The 16,712-nt window shown below is 41.1% G+C and overlaps 2 protein-coding genes across 3 annotated transcripts in view; one reads left to right on the top strand and one right to left on the bottom strand.

Moving 5' to 3' along the window:
• Positions 1-43: 43 nt before the first annotated feature.
• On the bottom strand, positions 44-6,373 carry LOC109471213 (glycoprotein hormone beta-5-like). 2 transcript variants are annotated; one of them, XM_019770501.1, is made up of 3 exons: positions 6,266-6,373; positions 1,383-1,595; positions 44-756 (listed from the first exon to the last, which is right to left on the bottom strand). In XM_019770501.1, exons 2-3 carry the CDS (start codon positions 1,590-1,592, stop codon positions 565-567), a joined length of 402 nt encoding a protein of 133 aa, XP_019626060.1. In that variant the 5' UTR covers positions 1,593-1,595; positions 6,266-6,373; the 3' UTR covers positions 44-564. The 2 variants fall into 2 exon arrangements, with proteins under 2 accessions (XP_019626060.1, XP_019626061.1); XM_019770502.1 differs by lacking the exon at positions 6,266-6,373 and adding an exon at positions 6,118-6,220.
• A 1,558-nt stretch (positions 6,374-7,931) lies between these two features.
• Positions 7,932-16,712, top strand: part of LOC109471134 (AP-4 complex subunit mu-1-like) — a 16,535-nt gene continuing 7,754 nt past the window's right edge. Inside the window, exons 1-9 of the mRNA XM_019770363.1 lie at positions 7,932-8,303; positions 8,961-9,046; positions 9,374-9,480; positions 10,057-10,153; positions 11,749-11,844; positions 13,766-13,837; positions 13,941-14,003; positions 14,292-14,358; positions 16,301-16,325. Coding sequence (XP_019625922.1) covers positions 8,246-8,303; positions 8,961-9,046; positions 9,374-9,480; positions 10,057-10,153; positions 11,749-11,844; positions 13,766-13,837; positions 13,941-14,003; positions 14,292-14,358; positions 16,301-16,325 — 671 coding nt within the window. The 5' untranslated portion in view covers positions 7,932-8,245. The remainder of the gene's footprint in view (positions 8,304-8,960; positions 9,047-9,373; positions 9,481-10,056; positions 10,154-11,748; positions 11,845-13,765; positions 13,838-13,940; positions 14,004-14,291; positions 14,359-16,300; positions 16,326-16,712) is intronic.

Raw genomic sequence — 16,712 nt, 5'->3', positions numbered from 1 at the left:
CGTATTGGACATGAAACAGGACATGACATGGTGTTCAATAGCGCAATACCGTTTATTTGAAGTTTTTCGTGGACTGAAACTCAAAGACTACTCCATTTGCAGTGACAGAGTGGGTTTCAGAACATCACTAAAGGCTAGTGGACAGTATACATTAATATTCTCAAATCTACAGTATAGGTGGACAACATTGTATCCTCGAAGTTTTCTCAGGGGAGGGGGGTATGATACCATCCGACCCGCGGCAGTACATTCTTGTTGCTGACGTTTCCCTTTAGATATGTGTAACGGATGAGATTATCACAGTCAAATGCCATCTACCTTCACCAGAACAAATGTTTATACATGTATACTGAAAAAAGGCAAACTCTTGGTTGCCTCTGTCTAAAGGTAAAGAAATTCACGTATGATGAAATCTGGGGTTGAATCAATGTTTTACTACAGTCGTAAAACCATCTCTCTGATCTAACGTTATATCTAGCATCCACAATCGTTTTCCAGTCTGTGTTTCTTGTTTGTCTGGTGTGCCCATGTCGCCGCCCGGCAGACTACGCCGGAGACAGCCCCTCATACTAACGTTTCGCAGGACGTGTTGTGGGCGTGGCACATGGCGCACCTGCAGGACACGGCGTTGTGGTAGACGTAGGTGGGGTCGACACCTGGCTGGCAGTTCTGCAGCTGTGTTGTCCTGGTCTCCACCCGGTCGTACGTGCACACCGTGTGGCTGGACGTCCGGAACGGCGGCGTCAGGTGCGGGATCTGAGGACGACAACGCTCATCACTCTATAACCATGGAATATCTTAACTTAAGGCAAAGTTGTAAACTCTTACTTATAAATGTGATCTTCGCACCTCAGTCTTCAAATTTCAAGTAGGTTGAAAACGAGAAGAACTAAGAAGGATAACAAAACTACCATGAGTTGAGTTGTATGCGTCATATTTGATTTTAAGACTAATGCAAATGAAGCTCTGTGTGTCACCAATGTCAATCAGATGAAACACACACAGATCTACACACAGATGAATAAACCACCAATTGTTGAAGTTACTCAAGAACCTCCTCGTGACAATTTTTATCATCATGCTAAATACGACGACAAGGAGCGAAATCAACCAAACACCACAATATACTCGTCGCCAGCGACGAAGCCTACGGTGATGGTAAATTCATCCGATGGGAAGGTCTGCACGTTCCGTACGGCAGATTGGCGCGGCCCAGATCGACAGGAGACACCCCATCAATCCGAGCCTACAGACTGAGACTCCCTACAATGTTATAAGTCACCATTACACTGCACGACAGTCTCACTTATCACAATCACTGTACATGTATCAATTTGTTAGGTGGGTCTTCTCAACGAGGTCGAAAAAGCTGGTTTTTATACCTGCCAAGTATCACAGCGGCCCTTGCAAGCGTCTACGCTGAGTTGTTGCCGCTCGCATCCCTCCTTCTCGGCGTAGAACGACACGTCTCTCCAGACGTCACAGCCCAGAGACGAGTCGGCCTGGATCGGCAGGACGGCCCACAGGAGGAACAGACCTCCAGCGCACAAGGACAAGGTCAGCACGGGTAGATGCATATGGTCACAAAACATCGTCTGCAGTAAGAATGAGAGCGTGTCAGTCTGGGAACGAACCACCACATGTGCGTATCAGGGGTGTCACGGTTATGGTTGGACGTTCTTAACTCATCTCAACACCCACACATCGCGGTATTTTAATCATCTCGATGACGAAACAGCGTTTCAGCGTGTACCTTCAAGGTCAAGAAGATCTCGATGTCGCCAATCAATGATAAATACAATCTACATTTACACTTACATAAGTCGTTTGTCTTTCAGGTGAGCTCGTAAAATTGTTTTTTTTTAAGACGATACCGCATTATATCGTAGGTACAAGAAGAGTCAGGTGCAGATGTTAAATTTTGAAACAACCATACGGAATCAGACGATCGTCGCGGAAACCCTCCACCACAGGTGCATCGTCAGGTGTATGCGACCAGGGCTTTGCCTGGGTAGCTTAAAACTGAAAGACAATGCTACTTAACAAAACTACTTATTCTTCTAAATGTAGGTTAAAATTACATGCATTTACATTCATTAAATGCCGGTAGACAAAATACTCAGCACTTCCCCTAACTACAATCTGACAAAAAACGCATATTGCTCTATTGAGATCGATGCTTCATGATTGCTTTCCACAACAAAGACTTAGTAGTCCCTGTACTATTTACATATTTCATGTATCATGGAGCACAAAAATAGCTTCCCCAGCAGTCTCTTGTCTGCGTTTTGATTATGCCAGTTTCTCAGGTTATGAATGAACTTGACTAGATTAATGATCCTCATTTTTCATGGCAATGATCCGAATACAGTGAACAGAAACGGCTGATCACGAATGCGTCTCCAAACGGCGACCATAGTCTGCTGAAAAGATCAGCCTAACTAACAGAGTTGAAATCAGAGTGCACATAAATATCAGCCATCGGAAACGGCAGAAATGAAGTCTTACTTTCAAATATTAGTATAAAAACTCAGTAAACATATGAAACTTACTACTAGAACTGAACTTCCCATTTGACATATTTCAGATGTGTATAAAAACAAATTCATGAGAAAATTATTGCTCACCAGTACAGTACACCCGATCACAAATGATCATAAGCAACACACAATCACCGAATCAAGCCAAAATCTCCAAGTAAACGTTTTCCAGATCAATTCTGAGTCTGACAACAAATCCCAATCCCAGATCCCGAAGACAGATGCCCGTCCCGGCTGGGGCGTATTCAAGTACGTCAGTCGCCCCTTGATTCATTACATCTGTAACGTACCGTAAATACTTCAAACAAGATTCTCTCAATTTTGCTGACGAAACACTAATTTCCGCCCCGGCGATATATCAGTACATCAGTGGAACCCCGACGCAGCGGCCTCTCACTACAACATCCCCGGGCTACAGAAGAAGTAGAACTAATGGCGCTTTCTGACTGCGGTTGTCAGTAAAGGAGAGATAAATGAATATCCCTTCCCTTGCATGTTATCCCCTAAAGCGGTGTAATTAGGTTGCTGCGTCGACCATAACCACTTAAGCAGCAAAAAGCGCATGCTCTTTATATAAAATGATAGGGAGAAATTTGGCAGCGAGGTTGAAGGAATGGAAATTCGCGAGAAAGCTTTTCTGTCACCTCTGGCTTGCTTTACCCCAGTCAGTCGAAATGATACCCAACGCGCCAAACATTTTAATCTCTTTTCAATAAGAAAATGATAACACTAAATCTAAAAGGCGTGATGGAAATGTAATATGAGGTCATGTGAGAATACGCGAGGCAAAATGATCATAAACATACGCTTTATATGTCTGTATAACCCATAAACGTATTTTGCTGAGTGACCATGCAGAAGTGAGAAGTTTGCGCACTTGTAATTTGTAAAATGCCAGTCTGAGCCTTTGTTTCTGAAGTTGGGTTAGGTGGGTATGGGATACATGTATGTTTCTATTATAATAGTCCAGTGCTGTCATCAAGCACTGATCATTGATTTAGTTACTGACACTTTGTACCAGCTCTAAGAAGTCCCAACCTCACGGTTGTAATAAATCGGTTCTCACTATGTATGGCGCTGATAACAAGGAGGAGGTAAAGATGGAGAAGGCAACCTTGTCCATTTGTAGGGCAGTTGGGAATACAAAGAGTGCAACACCCCTCCGACATGTTTACACCATAAACTTTGCTGGACGTCATAAATACATCACTTGATGCGCACCATATACCACAGATACCAAACAGTAGATGTGTGTTCTTTTTCCAATATTGCCCTCTTGGATGCGGACAAACGTCTATTATATTGGCCAGCCTCGTTCTGAAAGAGCAACAGCGGACATCCATTTCTATGGGATCATTTGGTACGATACGCGTACTTTGGGAAGGAGACAGGAGGCCTCTATCTATGGTAACATCTCAGGGGAATATCAATATGTATCTGAAAACAATAAGTATATTGAAGACGGCCATACGCGCCATTTAACATGCGGTGCTGTGTTGCTCCCGAACACATACATCGTAGTTGGGTAGTTATCACAATAACAAATCATTGGCTTTAAACTGCACAGTTTCAAACACGCTAATGTGTGAGAATGAACGAGGCACGTAGTTATTGAAAATTAAACTCTTCTCCAAGTCAAAAAGAAATTAACTCACCAGAATTTTCGATCGAATCTCCCGGTCTCTATCAGCTATCTGACCCAAGTGATTTTTTCCCTAATTTTCATCATGTAATTTCAAGCAACTCAGATGAACTTTCATACTAATGAGGCACGAAGCTGTTGTATGTTAGAGTTGGTTATAATAAAAAGTCATATTTCTTATTGATTCTGTGTTTACTATTTCAATTAAGATATCGAAGAATGGAATTTAGTACGGACATCATTCCACCCCTAGGGCTGGCAGCTTTGTACATTCAACCTCTGTCCCCTTTTTGCCTTTGGCCGAAATACGCGCTGACAGAAAATTTCGCCAACAGTCAGGCAGTTTAGGGCAATCGACCACTCTGCACCGCACCTTCACAAGTGTCTCAAAATGTCGAAAACGAAAAAAAAGTTCTTTATGTAATGTCAGGGATTAAAACCATATCTAATTTCCCTGCGTTTCCATCGGATCTACGCATGGACGATCAGCCATTAATAGACTATCTAAAGCAGATGAACAAATGGTACTTATTAATGATTTTGAAAGCGTCTAAAACGCCAGATATGATTTGTAAATGATTACTAGCGTACCAATCCATAAGCTCCGTGTAATAAGGATGCCGCAAAAAGGAGAGAAATATTGTGGCACGCTATGAGGGCATGGAAGAGTGCCCCCTCCCTCTCATCACTCCAAAGTAATTTTCCCCAGAGATGAGAAGTTGTTGATAATGACGGGTGGATTTGCGTGCTATTTCAGCCCTAATGGACCACAGTGTGCGCATGGGGAGTAAAGAGGGAGTCAAGTCACGAGAACTTAAGACACACTTCATGGTCTGGTAAATATCGTCTTAGGAAGCAAGCTAACCTTACGTTATGACAAGTGAACCTTTCTCCAGGATGATCACATACGTTCATATATCACCTGAACACTGATCCCCCTGAGCAGAAGCTGTACTTGGTCTAATCACTTACAAGAAGTGGTTGATCTTCCCCAATATCAGCAGAGAACGGAAGCGGCATTCAGCTTACAGTTCATCATGAGACTTGTGCACGCAATGTTGTGGTGGGATGAAGGGATACCACTAAGCCGGCATATTACTAATACAGCAGACAGATTACAGTCTATCGATAATCTCCACGTACTGACTCATTTCATTTTCCTCCTTCACCGTCTGACAGTTTTTGATACATGTCACAAGGCGAGTTTTGGAAAATCACCAAATTTATTCAGCTGTTGAGGCCAATATCCGGCCCTAGCTACACGTCGCAAAATCGGCACAGGAATCACCTGGCTTATGTTGTTGAATCAGTTGTTGCAAATTCACCGGAAGTTCATTAACACTGCCCTTCCATCAACAACTGAACCTCTTGGTTGCATACTTTCTTCATCGAAACCTAGATCTGGCAACACCATCTTGCAGAAGTCAACGAGCTTTCAACTCCTTGCAGAAATCATGACAGCCTTTTTGTTTATATAGCTCCAAAATGTTGACGGTATGTGCTCAAGCACATGTTAAACAGTTGACTGTGTTGTATTATGTACGCAACTCTCGTTGGAATATAAAAGGAACCACCATAGGGACATAATTCAGTAGAAAGAAAGGGCACCATACTACTGCGCTGGATAAATGGTGGTATACACACATGAGGGCAGCCGATGACATAGGGCAAAGCCAACAAGCCCGCCCGTGGTCATTGTTCAATTTATATATCCAACGTGATCTACGTATCAGGATTATACTCAAGTTAGTATCGAGCTGTCAGTGTGGTGTTGACATACGCATAGTCGATCGTCTGGCTGTTTGACGGGATATGAACTACTGGCGTTAAACCACTCAGTTCACAGAAAGAAAGATAGCCATTTATCGTTGCAGGTGGAACACCCCCCTCCCCGTTGACCGGACTATGAATTACCCTAAGCTGGTGTTTACTAACCTCGTGCCGGTGGTAGGACAGGGAGTACACTTAGAGGTTCTCGTAACCTGAGAAAGACAATAACGTTTACCAAACAGTCTTCATCTTCTTGTAACACGGCCCTGAACAAGTTTGCTTACTTTACAATCCAGAACGACATAACTGTTACCTGTATGTTCTTTCAGCTCGTCAGGTGGCGAATACGTCTATGCAGGCTAGGGTTGGGTCGGACTGAATTCCACCGCAATCTCTCCCGCCCATTGAAGGATCTAAAAGCAAATATTTGGGCACACAGCCTGTACGTTACACAAGTAGATTCCGTTGCCAAAATACGGAGACGTCTCCACAACGAACACCCACGCCGCCCGTTGGTGGTCGTATCCTGCTGTGGCACCGGCTACAAACGTGCATATGAAATCTTTTTAAACACCAGTGTTTCTAAGTTTTTTTTTGCCAGTGTTTGTTACCAGTTGTGATTGTGCTAAGTGATAATCTTTTTGTTGGGCACTCTTAACGACATGGAGTGACCCTGGGGGTTACCATCTTCACCTTTATCAGAAAACAACTCAAGAACTTTGTATTCTACACTTAAACAAGTTTTGTTGGTATCATCACGATATCCATGGTAATATTGTATGTTTGAATCAACGGAAATCGTGCCAGCCAGAAAGGAAGCCGGCAATAAAAACTTTGACGTCATCAATTTGTCAATGCATTTCATTACCTTCTTTAGCAGGATACATAAGTCTTCAGTTTAATGTTTCAGGTGAGTAATATCTGCTACCGAAGGCGCGAGTCGGTAATTTCCCGAAGGTGATTAGGAGGAAGAAGCATGTTGTAACCTATCGAGAAGCTGCTGCAATTAAGCCCTGGAGGATCCAGCAGGCTTGGAGCAATATTGTTCATGCATGCCTGCCTTTACTGCGACCTTATATAAACTACACCTCGCCTGCACGCTGTCAGAATGAGTATACTTAGTTCTCTGGCTAATATTGAACTGACCCACCTAAATGCTTTTTTATTACCTTGGCGAGCTCAATGGCTTACGAAGTCGTGCGGGGCTCTAGCACACCTTAAAATTGAATAGATAGCCCTGTCTTTCTAGATTAAGAGGCTCAGCGGTGCACTAAATTTGTTATTCAATACGCGAATCGCGCAGTTTTGTGCACAAAATACTAATGGTTGGTGTGGAATAGCGATGACACACGTTTGTAGAATCCTTATCCGAAAGTCACCGGCAGGTCGCAGGCAAGGGTCTAGCGAACCATGGTTCACTGGCCTTCATACCGGCCGTGAAACATATGAACGGTGATGAACCCGCTATTACGGGATAATGGCAAAGAATCTACATAGTATCATCTATGCTTGAATTTTTTAAAAAATTCAGTTGTTATTACAAATTCAACTTGCATATTTTGAATTTCTAGTGCACCCGTTTGGTCTACAATGGTAGGGAATAAATACCACATCAAAATTCATTTGTGGTTGCGGTAATAGACTTGCATGCAAACTTGAAAAAAAGGAAATAATGATGACTGTTCGTGTGGCCTAAGGGGACAAGAAAAGTGACGTTACCCCATAAACAAACCTACACAAAAGAAATATGAAAATGCAAGTTCAGGAAATACCTCTCTGCTGGGAGCAAGAAGCTTTAAGATACCACCGTGAATGGCACTCACGGTCATAACATATGAAACCACTACATGGGGGAGAATGATTTTCAAGGCATTGTGTATTGTAATGTCAGTAAACTGAATGCGCCCGAATGTACACGATCATACAGGTGTTTCCAAACAACAACCTGTCAGGCAGTGACGTCATCATTACGGTGCGGCTTAGAAGTTGGAGCAACCTCCTTGGCTGGGAGACCTATTATATATTTACTATTGATATGTAGTAGAGCAGTTCACTTGAAATTTCTACAATATACTACGCCTTGCTGTGTTTCCCGAGGCTCCGGATACACGAAAATGTAATGCCATCCGCTCTGCACACCTTGGGCTAATGGTCGTGAATCACGACGGTAGACATGTGCCGAATTACGGTAATCTGTTACAAGATGGCTGCCTGCAGGACAAGAATCGACGTTTGTCGTCTGCGTCTGTTATATTTGTCATTGTACATTGATAAATGATCAGTGCAGTTTGAAATGATTTCACAGTTTGTCATCCTATCTCAGCACGGGGACATCTTACTATTCAAAGACTGTATCCTCTCAAGATTCGCCATTTTCATTGGAAATTGTTAGGGACGGTGGGGGGAGGGGGGCACTTGTCAGTATTATGGATATAGCATAATATATGAGATAACTTACATGTGTATGATATGTTTATCAAATTCATTATCATCAGACTGTTAAACCAGCTGGGTTTAGTTAGGCCTGTACCAGACCATGGGCGTATCCTTGAACTTTGCCAGCGTCAGTCAAAATGGCAGGCATGTTGATATCCCCCCCTGTGGATTCTCGGGTTGTACGTTACTGGTTAACTGCAAATTGTGTCCCCAGATTTTGAAGGATAGCAATGTAGACAGGGCAATTAATTCTGCAATAGAACCTATTCAGTAGAGGTGTCAAGGATGATGTATCATATGTGTATGTGTAGTGTTCAGCTTGGAACAGTATTAACGTTTAACAGCCCAAATCCTGACCCTGCCCTTACCTTCTTACTGAGCACAAAATACGATCCAACTAGCATCACCCCTTACAGACTACATGAACACCCACTCCCAGCATGCAGTTTCAACTATAGGCGACAGAATATTAAAAAATGTTGAAGGTGGTCGCCTCAACCGAAAGAAGAAGAAGACACCGGGTCTGAAAAACTCCACTGTAACAACAGTTAAGACTTAATGTTTATTATCAGACAGAGGTGATGTAGGGAAGGATTCTCCAGAGCTGTTCTTGCAGAAAATAAGGGGCTTATCTGGGGGACTGGCACCTCCAACATTTGTGAGTTATTCTATATTTTTCCGAAACCTATTTTGAAACCTATGTGTGATATGTCTCTGGCAATGTCTGTTATCTACTAGTGTCTAACTTAAGACATTCATCATGTTACATAAGTGCATTTCCTTCTTGCTGTTAAACTTAATTTTGGTTTGTTTAATACATAATAATCACTTTACTGCCATGACTTGCTGTATTGACTCCTTAATCAAGAAAGGCACTCAGTACAAAGCCACACAGGTCTTCCTCCCATTACTCTGAAAGAGTCATCATGTTAAGATTTGGGGTGGTGAACTTATCTGGGTTTGACAGTGTTTTATTTTGTTGCAGCACCATGATGGCATCCACTACCTCCATGTTAAACACAACAGCCTGTACTTCATGGCCACAACTAGGAGTAACGTGTCACCATTCATGGTCATTGAACTCATCAATAGGTAACCATCCTATGTTTCCTGCTTCTGCACTGGTTGTTATTACTGTTACCAAAGACCTGGAGTAGAAGATTCACTAGTACAATTTCTCATTCTTGTCATAACCTAGCCTGGTACCCATGCTCATACGGGTTGGTTTAGGGGTGCTTCAGATGGCTAGAGTTTGTTTGGCACCGGATCGTAGCAGCCAGCTGTTCAAATTATTGCCTCCCCTACGGGTGCCAAACAAACTCTGGCCAGCCGAAGCACCCCTAAGCCAGCCGATTGAGTATGGTAACCAGGCTAGTCATATGCTGTGCATGCTGTGTCTTGACCTGGTATGTCTACACCTGTAAACATGTACCAGTAGGGTAGCTTATAATTTGCCTCTAGGTACACTGTACTGTGTCTTTCGGGAATATCCATATTCAGGCTATTTTTTTTAGCCTGGGTACCATCCTACTTGTATGCCGGGGCTCCCACAGTCGCTTCCCTAAAAAGTACTTGGAAGCGACTGTGGGAGCCCCGGCATACAAGTAGGATGGTACCCAGGCTAATTTTCTTAACTTCTTTAACCTATTTTTGTTTTCTACGTTTCAGAGTGGCGAGCTTGTGTAAGGATTATTGTGGAGTCCTGTCAGAGGAGGCCATTAGACTTAACTTCCCACTGGTGTATGAAATATTAGATGAAGTCATTGTAAGTGTGTAAAGTAGATTCCTTATTTTTTAGTGATTCACTGGAGTACTGTAAATTTTAACAAGGACTGGATTTTGCATTTAAATAGGAAAGGAAAAGATATTTTTGCAATGTTTTAAGTTTGCGACCAGTTGAACCCCTTGAAACCACTTGTAGAGGTATAAAGAGTAGAGAAGACAAGGATCAAAAAGTATTTTGAATGAGAGAAGCAGAGCTTGGAGCCTCTTTGCTGGGATGGAGTATCAAGGTACCAATATATGCCTACAACATCTGTGCTTCATTCATTCATTCATTCATTCATTCATTCATTCATTCATTCATTCATTCATTCATTCATTCATTCATTCATTCATTCATTCATTCATTCATTCATTCATTCATTCATTCATTCATTCATTCATTCATTCATTCATTCATTCATTCATTCATTCATTCATTCATTCATTCCATTTCATTTCATCTCTTTATTTCCTCCATCCTTGGAGAGCCTCGTGAAATCAGTACAATACAAAATAAAATCTCATTCTTTGATATTTACAAGAGGTTAGATAAAATATCAACGTTACACTGTCCCACTGACAGATCCAAGTGACTACTAAATACTGTAGTCTTATTTCTACATATTGCACTTGGTCTTAAAAGGACTACACCTCGAGACTTTACAAGTCAGAAAAATCGAATTAAAATATCGTTGCTACGAGCAAAATTACTCTCACAGACTCACACTAAATCTCCAAATGAATGTACAAAGTACGTCTAGGACCAGATTGTTTTTTCAGTTCTTCCCTCAGAAGTTTCACCACTCCGGGCATACACATGTAGATTGCAAGTCACTATTACTAGTTAGATAAGTGTCCTGGGTACATTATACTGAGTATTAGAGTGTCCATGGGTAAGTCAAGTTCGCCATTTCCATATTGTGTGTTTTAGAGCCATATGGAAATGGCGAACTTGACATACCCATGGACACTCTAACACTCAGTATAATGTACCCAGGACACTATGCTATACACTTGCTATGTTTGAGTAGATTTACATGTGAGTAGAGCTGTGTACCTAAACAAATTTTAGGTACAGGTACAGGTACAGGTACACAGGTTTAGGTACAGGTCCGGACCTGAACCTGTACCTGAACAATTCGACCAATTTATATGCTCTTCTGAACTCCTTCAATAACACAAAAACATAAATAAACTTGATAGTTAAGGTTTATTCTTTGTTTATGACGAATGCTCAGATAAAATGTAGGCAAAACTAAGTGTTTTTGTTTTCATGAACACGCTGTCCTTACACAGGCACCCATTGTTAACCAGCTATTTACACATTTGAGGTCACAAATAGGCATAAAATTGGTGTGAAATTGTTTAGGTACAGTACCGGTACTGAGGGATTAGGTATTTTGGACCTGTACCTAATCAATTTTTCCGGTACAGTATCGGTACTGCGTACCGGTACACAGCTCTACATGTGAGCAAACCATATATCAAGCTAACTTGAGCTTCAAGCGAGGAAATTATCCTAGCTCATTCTTAGCTCAAATCTAAGAGCACTGAAGTCAAACTTATAAGTTTCTGTACTGTTTTTATTTTCTGCAGGACTTTGGCTACCCACAAGGCACTTCCACAGACATGCTGAAGGCATACATGGAAAATAGTCCTGTACTGGTGAGAGAGGGCACCACCCCAGGCTTGGTTAGTTCTGCCAGTTGTTTGTGTAGTGCAGGGTGGGGTTTGCATGGATAATAAATGGTGGAGTTATCATCATCATCATCTTCTTCACCGCAATTGTGTAGTAGCTGACTTTTTGTCAAAATTGTTACTAAAAATATTCCAGCTAACTGACAAGTTGTCAATTTTCGTCTGGATGCAAGCTAATTGGAGCAATTTGTTGGCAGAAAATTAATTATCAAGTGGAATGCTTTGTCTCCAGTGTCCTTTATATGCAGAGTAAGACTATCTATAACACTGTCTGGTAGACATCCTTTATGTGGATTATGTATCCTACAAGAAGTCGCACTAAAAGGCAGCATCAATTTTTCCAGCATGGTCATGTGATTAGGACACATAAACTTGATTCCATGGATAACATCCTCTGCTAATATCCTCATCTGATGCAGTGGTGTTCAAAATCAATGCACAGACTTGTTAAAAGTACAAAATCAAGGACATGTTGTATAGCAAAGACAATATTTTCTGTCATTTCCACAGCCAACATTATCAATGAGTCCTTCCAGGTCAGCCTGATTACTCCAGCTTTTAGGAACATACAGGCCACAAAATACCAGTATCCTTACTTTGATGACAAACAGAAGTATGGTCATAATTCACCCATGGCCCTGTACAGGGTAAATCCTGGTGGATACTGAAACCACTCTGCTTCATGTTGCTGTCGGCAAAGGTTTACATTAAGTGAAGTATGAAGATGTTCTCTGCTTAAATCACTGCCTGACTTTCGACTACAGTTTTGGGACTCTTGCTACTGGATTACATACACATGTAGTCTTGACTGCTTCCTAGTGGAAGTAGTAGGGTGATGGCATACTTTGAAGTTTCAACTATATCTTTTAATTTTGTGTTTTGAAAAAAGGACCCAAAGCCCTTTTGCATTTTGAAAACAGGACCCAAATTCCAAGCTTGTGCACTAATATGTGTCCCTTACATGCAGGAGATGACTCCCAGGATCAAAGACAAGTGCCATTTGATGTACAGTGTTTTGATGTACACTAGTATTTGGTAAAACATGTTGTATCGCTTACATGATACCAGTATTGTCATAAATTGGTTAAAATTACAAAAGGTTGGGCAAGGGATACCTCACCTGTGAACATCTGAAGACTCTGGTCTTCCCAAGAATCTCGGTATCTTTGCACGTATTGATCACTGTATGTTGTGTGAATGATGCTGTACTATGGAACCATTAGCCAGAAACTGTTCAGTTTGGTGAGGAAATACACAATGAATAAACAGAGCCATGGATATGATTATTCAAGTTAGATAGATGCCTCAATGTTAATTGGAACCATGTAACATTTGCAAGAGTAAAGCCATGTAATTTCTCTCAAGGGAAATGGAGCAGGCATATATGTAGGATTAGAGCAGAAAAATGTAATGACCATGGTTCTATGCATCTATTTGTTTCAAAACATTGTAACATCTCAGCAGTCCTCGTCCAAGTTAGTTTACATTGTCATACATCAACAGTTCCTCGGTCTCCTCATCACAGCTTCTCTGCAGGATAAACTTCATTCATGTGGCAAATGAGCATTACCACCAACCTACTAGAGTGTTTGCCAATGTCCCATTTTTGTGCAACTCACTGAGAGCAATGCATGCTTTAGATAGTACTGATTAATTTATATTTCTAATTGATGTAAGGGAGAAGTCTGTACATATATGTTACATCATGAATAGCCTCTACAGAATATATTGATGAAACAGGGTCTTTCCAAATCTGTATCCTAAAGATGCTGGTTGCCCAGAACAAGGAGGTTAAAAATGTGGGTTTTTAGATTTGCCCACAGTGTACAACATAGAGAACATTTGGAATCTTTTGTTACCAATTGTGACCATGGAGACTCAGACTAATAGCTTTTACTATTTCTTGTCCAACTAGTTTGGTGCTGAGAGAAGAATGGTTCCTTCCACTGCAGCCAACAAGTCTATCATGGGAACAGCCATTAATCAGGTGTGGTTTTAGTGTCCATCTGTTTGACATAGTTTGGGCCCTTTCTTAAAAATGTGTTTTAGGTTCAATAACATGACATTTGTATTTCATTCCTACCATGCAGGGAAGGAAGAATGAGATCTTTGTGGATGTGTTAGAGAGACTGACTGTGCTGATCAGTACCAGTGTAAGTAAGAGTCATTTTACATGCATCAGCATATTGAGTGGACTTTAGTTGTAAAACTGTTGACAGAATGGACTTAAGTTGCAAAATTGTTGGCAGATGCATACCATAGTGTAGCCAAATTTTAGATCAACCTGAAGGGAAATGAACATGTAATATTTGGACCTGTTCACAACACATCTTTAAAAGACCCATGGGAAGCATTAGAGAGTTTGTTGCACATTACAGTCAACATTTCTCAGCACATCCCAAGAATCTGTTTAAGTAGACCTTTCTCCTGCTGTCCCACAGGGAAGTGTCCTGCGTGCAGACATTGATGGCACCATACAGATGAAGAGCTTCTTGGTGGGCGTTCCAGGTAATTTGTCAAGAACCTTGTAGTCAAAGCAATTTTCTCTCAACTTTTGCTCAGTGTTGTGAAGTTCACCTTTCCCCCTATTAGAGTAATAGTCCTCATCAATAGCCTGTAGCCAGGATTAGACACGTGGTTAATTTCTTTGCCAGGATATTGGCGTAAGGACAGCTACTAGCAACATTAAAGCAGTTGATTGATGATGTGTAGGAAAAGGTCACATCAGTTATATTCATGGGAAAAGTTTGGGAACGAAGCTGTAGAACAGCATAAATGGCTCCATACCTGATTCACTCAACTCATAAATATACCAATATCTGTTACCACAGCAGTTGTTGCAGTAATGTTCCCTGATATAACTACCACTCCTTGCAGGAAGTAGGTACAGAAACAGTCATGACGGTGATTTCTGATTTGTCAAGCTTGGAAAATGTGGGATAACACACTGGTACACCTGTGCACAGCACTGCTTATTAGTGCACACCTCATTTACAAAATGTAGGCCTAGAAAGATTTGTCATATGTAGAATGGTTTCAAACTCATTTAAGAGGCACATGAAGAAGTCTTAGATGGGGAGAGTCAAATGTTGTATCGGGAGTAAGATACAATGTATTGATCTTTGGCAACCCAAACTTGCTTCCAGTAATTCCTGAGAGGTTTCAGTCACCCTTTGTGGTTGCTTAGGAGACCTTAAATCAACCATTGAAAGTGGCGTAATGGAGTCCCTGCAGGGGGGATGCTGTCACCGTGTATTTTTGTCACCTCATTTTAAGCCATCTAGAATAAGGAAGCGCATCATTACGAAAAGGAGGAACTGGAGACTGATTTTCTCATTACAACCTATGTAATAAAGAAAGACATTATTTATGTAATTATAAGACTCTGAGTCTCATTACCCACAAGAAATTGGATGGGAAAATGTCAGTGATACGTAGATTGTAGCTTTCCTAAAAACATGTTACTACAGCTTGATCAGGTGACTTGGGGACAGATGGATTTAAAACTATTCCAAGGCATTGTCCAGCTTTCATAATATGTGGTTTTCCCAAACTTTGTACCAAGAAAAAAGAATGTTATGATTTCCAGAAAACTTGGTACATGGCAAAGATAACTAAAAGATATTGCACAGACTTGACTCACTACTGATAATAAATGCCTTGGGCGACTGTACTTGATATGAGAATTCAAAGTGAAATAGACTGTCCTCAAAGAGTAATCTAAAAGAAAATATCAGTTGTAGATACAGCTCATAACATCAGCTGGGAAAGGCCACTTTGCCCCTCTTTGTCCCAAGCACATCAAGACCATTTGTTACCAAAGCAATGTTTCCTCTCATATTGCTCTTTAAGTTTTCATCAAAGAGTGATCTGACAGAAGTTTGCTTTGACAGGCTGAGGTAAAAGTTTGCCATAACATCTGGTGTACGCCTCCTTACGTCAAACGTTCAGCCATTGGCATTGGATGTCAGCACCATCTGTTACTTAATATATTACCAGTATTTAGCCTCATCAAGGCCATTCTTTTCAACTCTGGTCACCACAGATTTACACCCAACACAAGAAACCTCTAGTTTGCCACAGCTATTGTTTGATCCTCAGATATAAATTAAAGAATAATGCTAAAATATAAAGTCTACATGAAGCAGAGTCTGAAGAAAGATATAGAAAACTTACACATGAAAGTACTCATCATGTAGGCAGTTTAGACAGGAGCATATACATTGCTCATACTCATAGATGTGTAAGGAAAGTATTAGGCAAAATAGCCTTTTTGTATTATATGTTGAGTGATGTATGTAACGGATACCAGGAGCAGAGCTGTTGTATCTACATTCAAAGTCTCTCCCTATTTTTGGACTTTGCCTCTAGCTAGATGTCTATGTGTACAGGAGAGGGATGTGGTAAGCATATTTATCTCAGGCTCTCAGCAATGAAATGATAGCCTTAGATATTTCTATGTCTTTGTCAGACAAGTGTACTTAGCTTTATGGGAGATCAAAGCAGCTTGAGGGACCCATTTCATGAGTAGATTGTGAAATGATGTTCAGAAAGTTTCTTGTATCTCAATTGTTGTGTACCCATTAATCTTTGTCTACAAGAGCAACATGAAGCATCTCTAATTCACAGCAACATGACAACATATCTGGTGATCAGTGATCAGACATCATTTGTCAAAGCCTTTATACCACAGCGATGCCCCTTAGCATGAATTCCTTAGCTTTAGTTAGTTTAGTTAGCTTTAATCTGCTTCCATTGTCTGAAAATATAACTGAAGTTTATAAGACTGGACTACAGGCTAGATGTACAGTGTATCTTATGACTAAATTTAGTTAGTTATAAAACTACTAGTAAAGGCTAAG

The sequence above is a fragment of the Branchiostoma belcheri genome, unplaced genomic scaffold (genome assembly GCF_001625305.1).
Source record: "Branchiostoma belcheri isolate BF01 breed outbred unplaced genomic scaffold, Haploidv18h27 scaffold24, whole genome shotgun sequence".
Lineage (NCBI taxonomy): Eukaryota > Metazoa > Chordata > Leptocardii > Amphioxiformes > Branchiostomatidae > Branchiostoma > Branchiostoma belcheri.
Note: the sequence above shows the minus strand (reverse complement) of the source record. Positions and strands in the feature narration are given on the sequence as shown.

Bases quoted from the DNA above. Each gene is read 5' to 3' on its own strand.
- LOC109471213 (XM_019770501.1), bottom strand. From the start codon at position 1,592: ATGTTTTGTGACCATATGCATCTACCCGTGCTGACCTTGTCCTTGTGC. The intron at 757-1,382 runs GTATAAAAACCA...TGTCGTCCTCAG, and splicing joins GCCGCTGTGATACTTGGCAG to ATCCCGCACCTGACGCCGCC.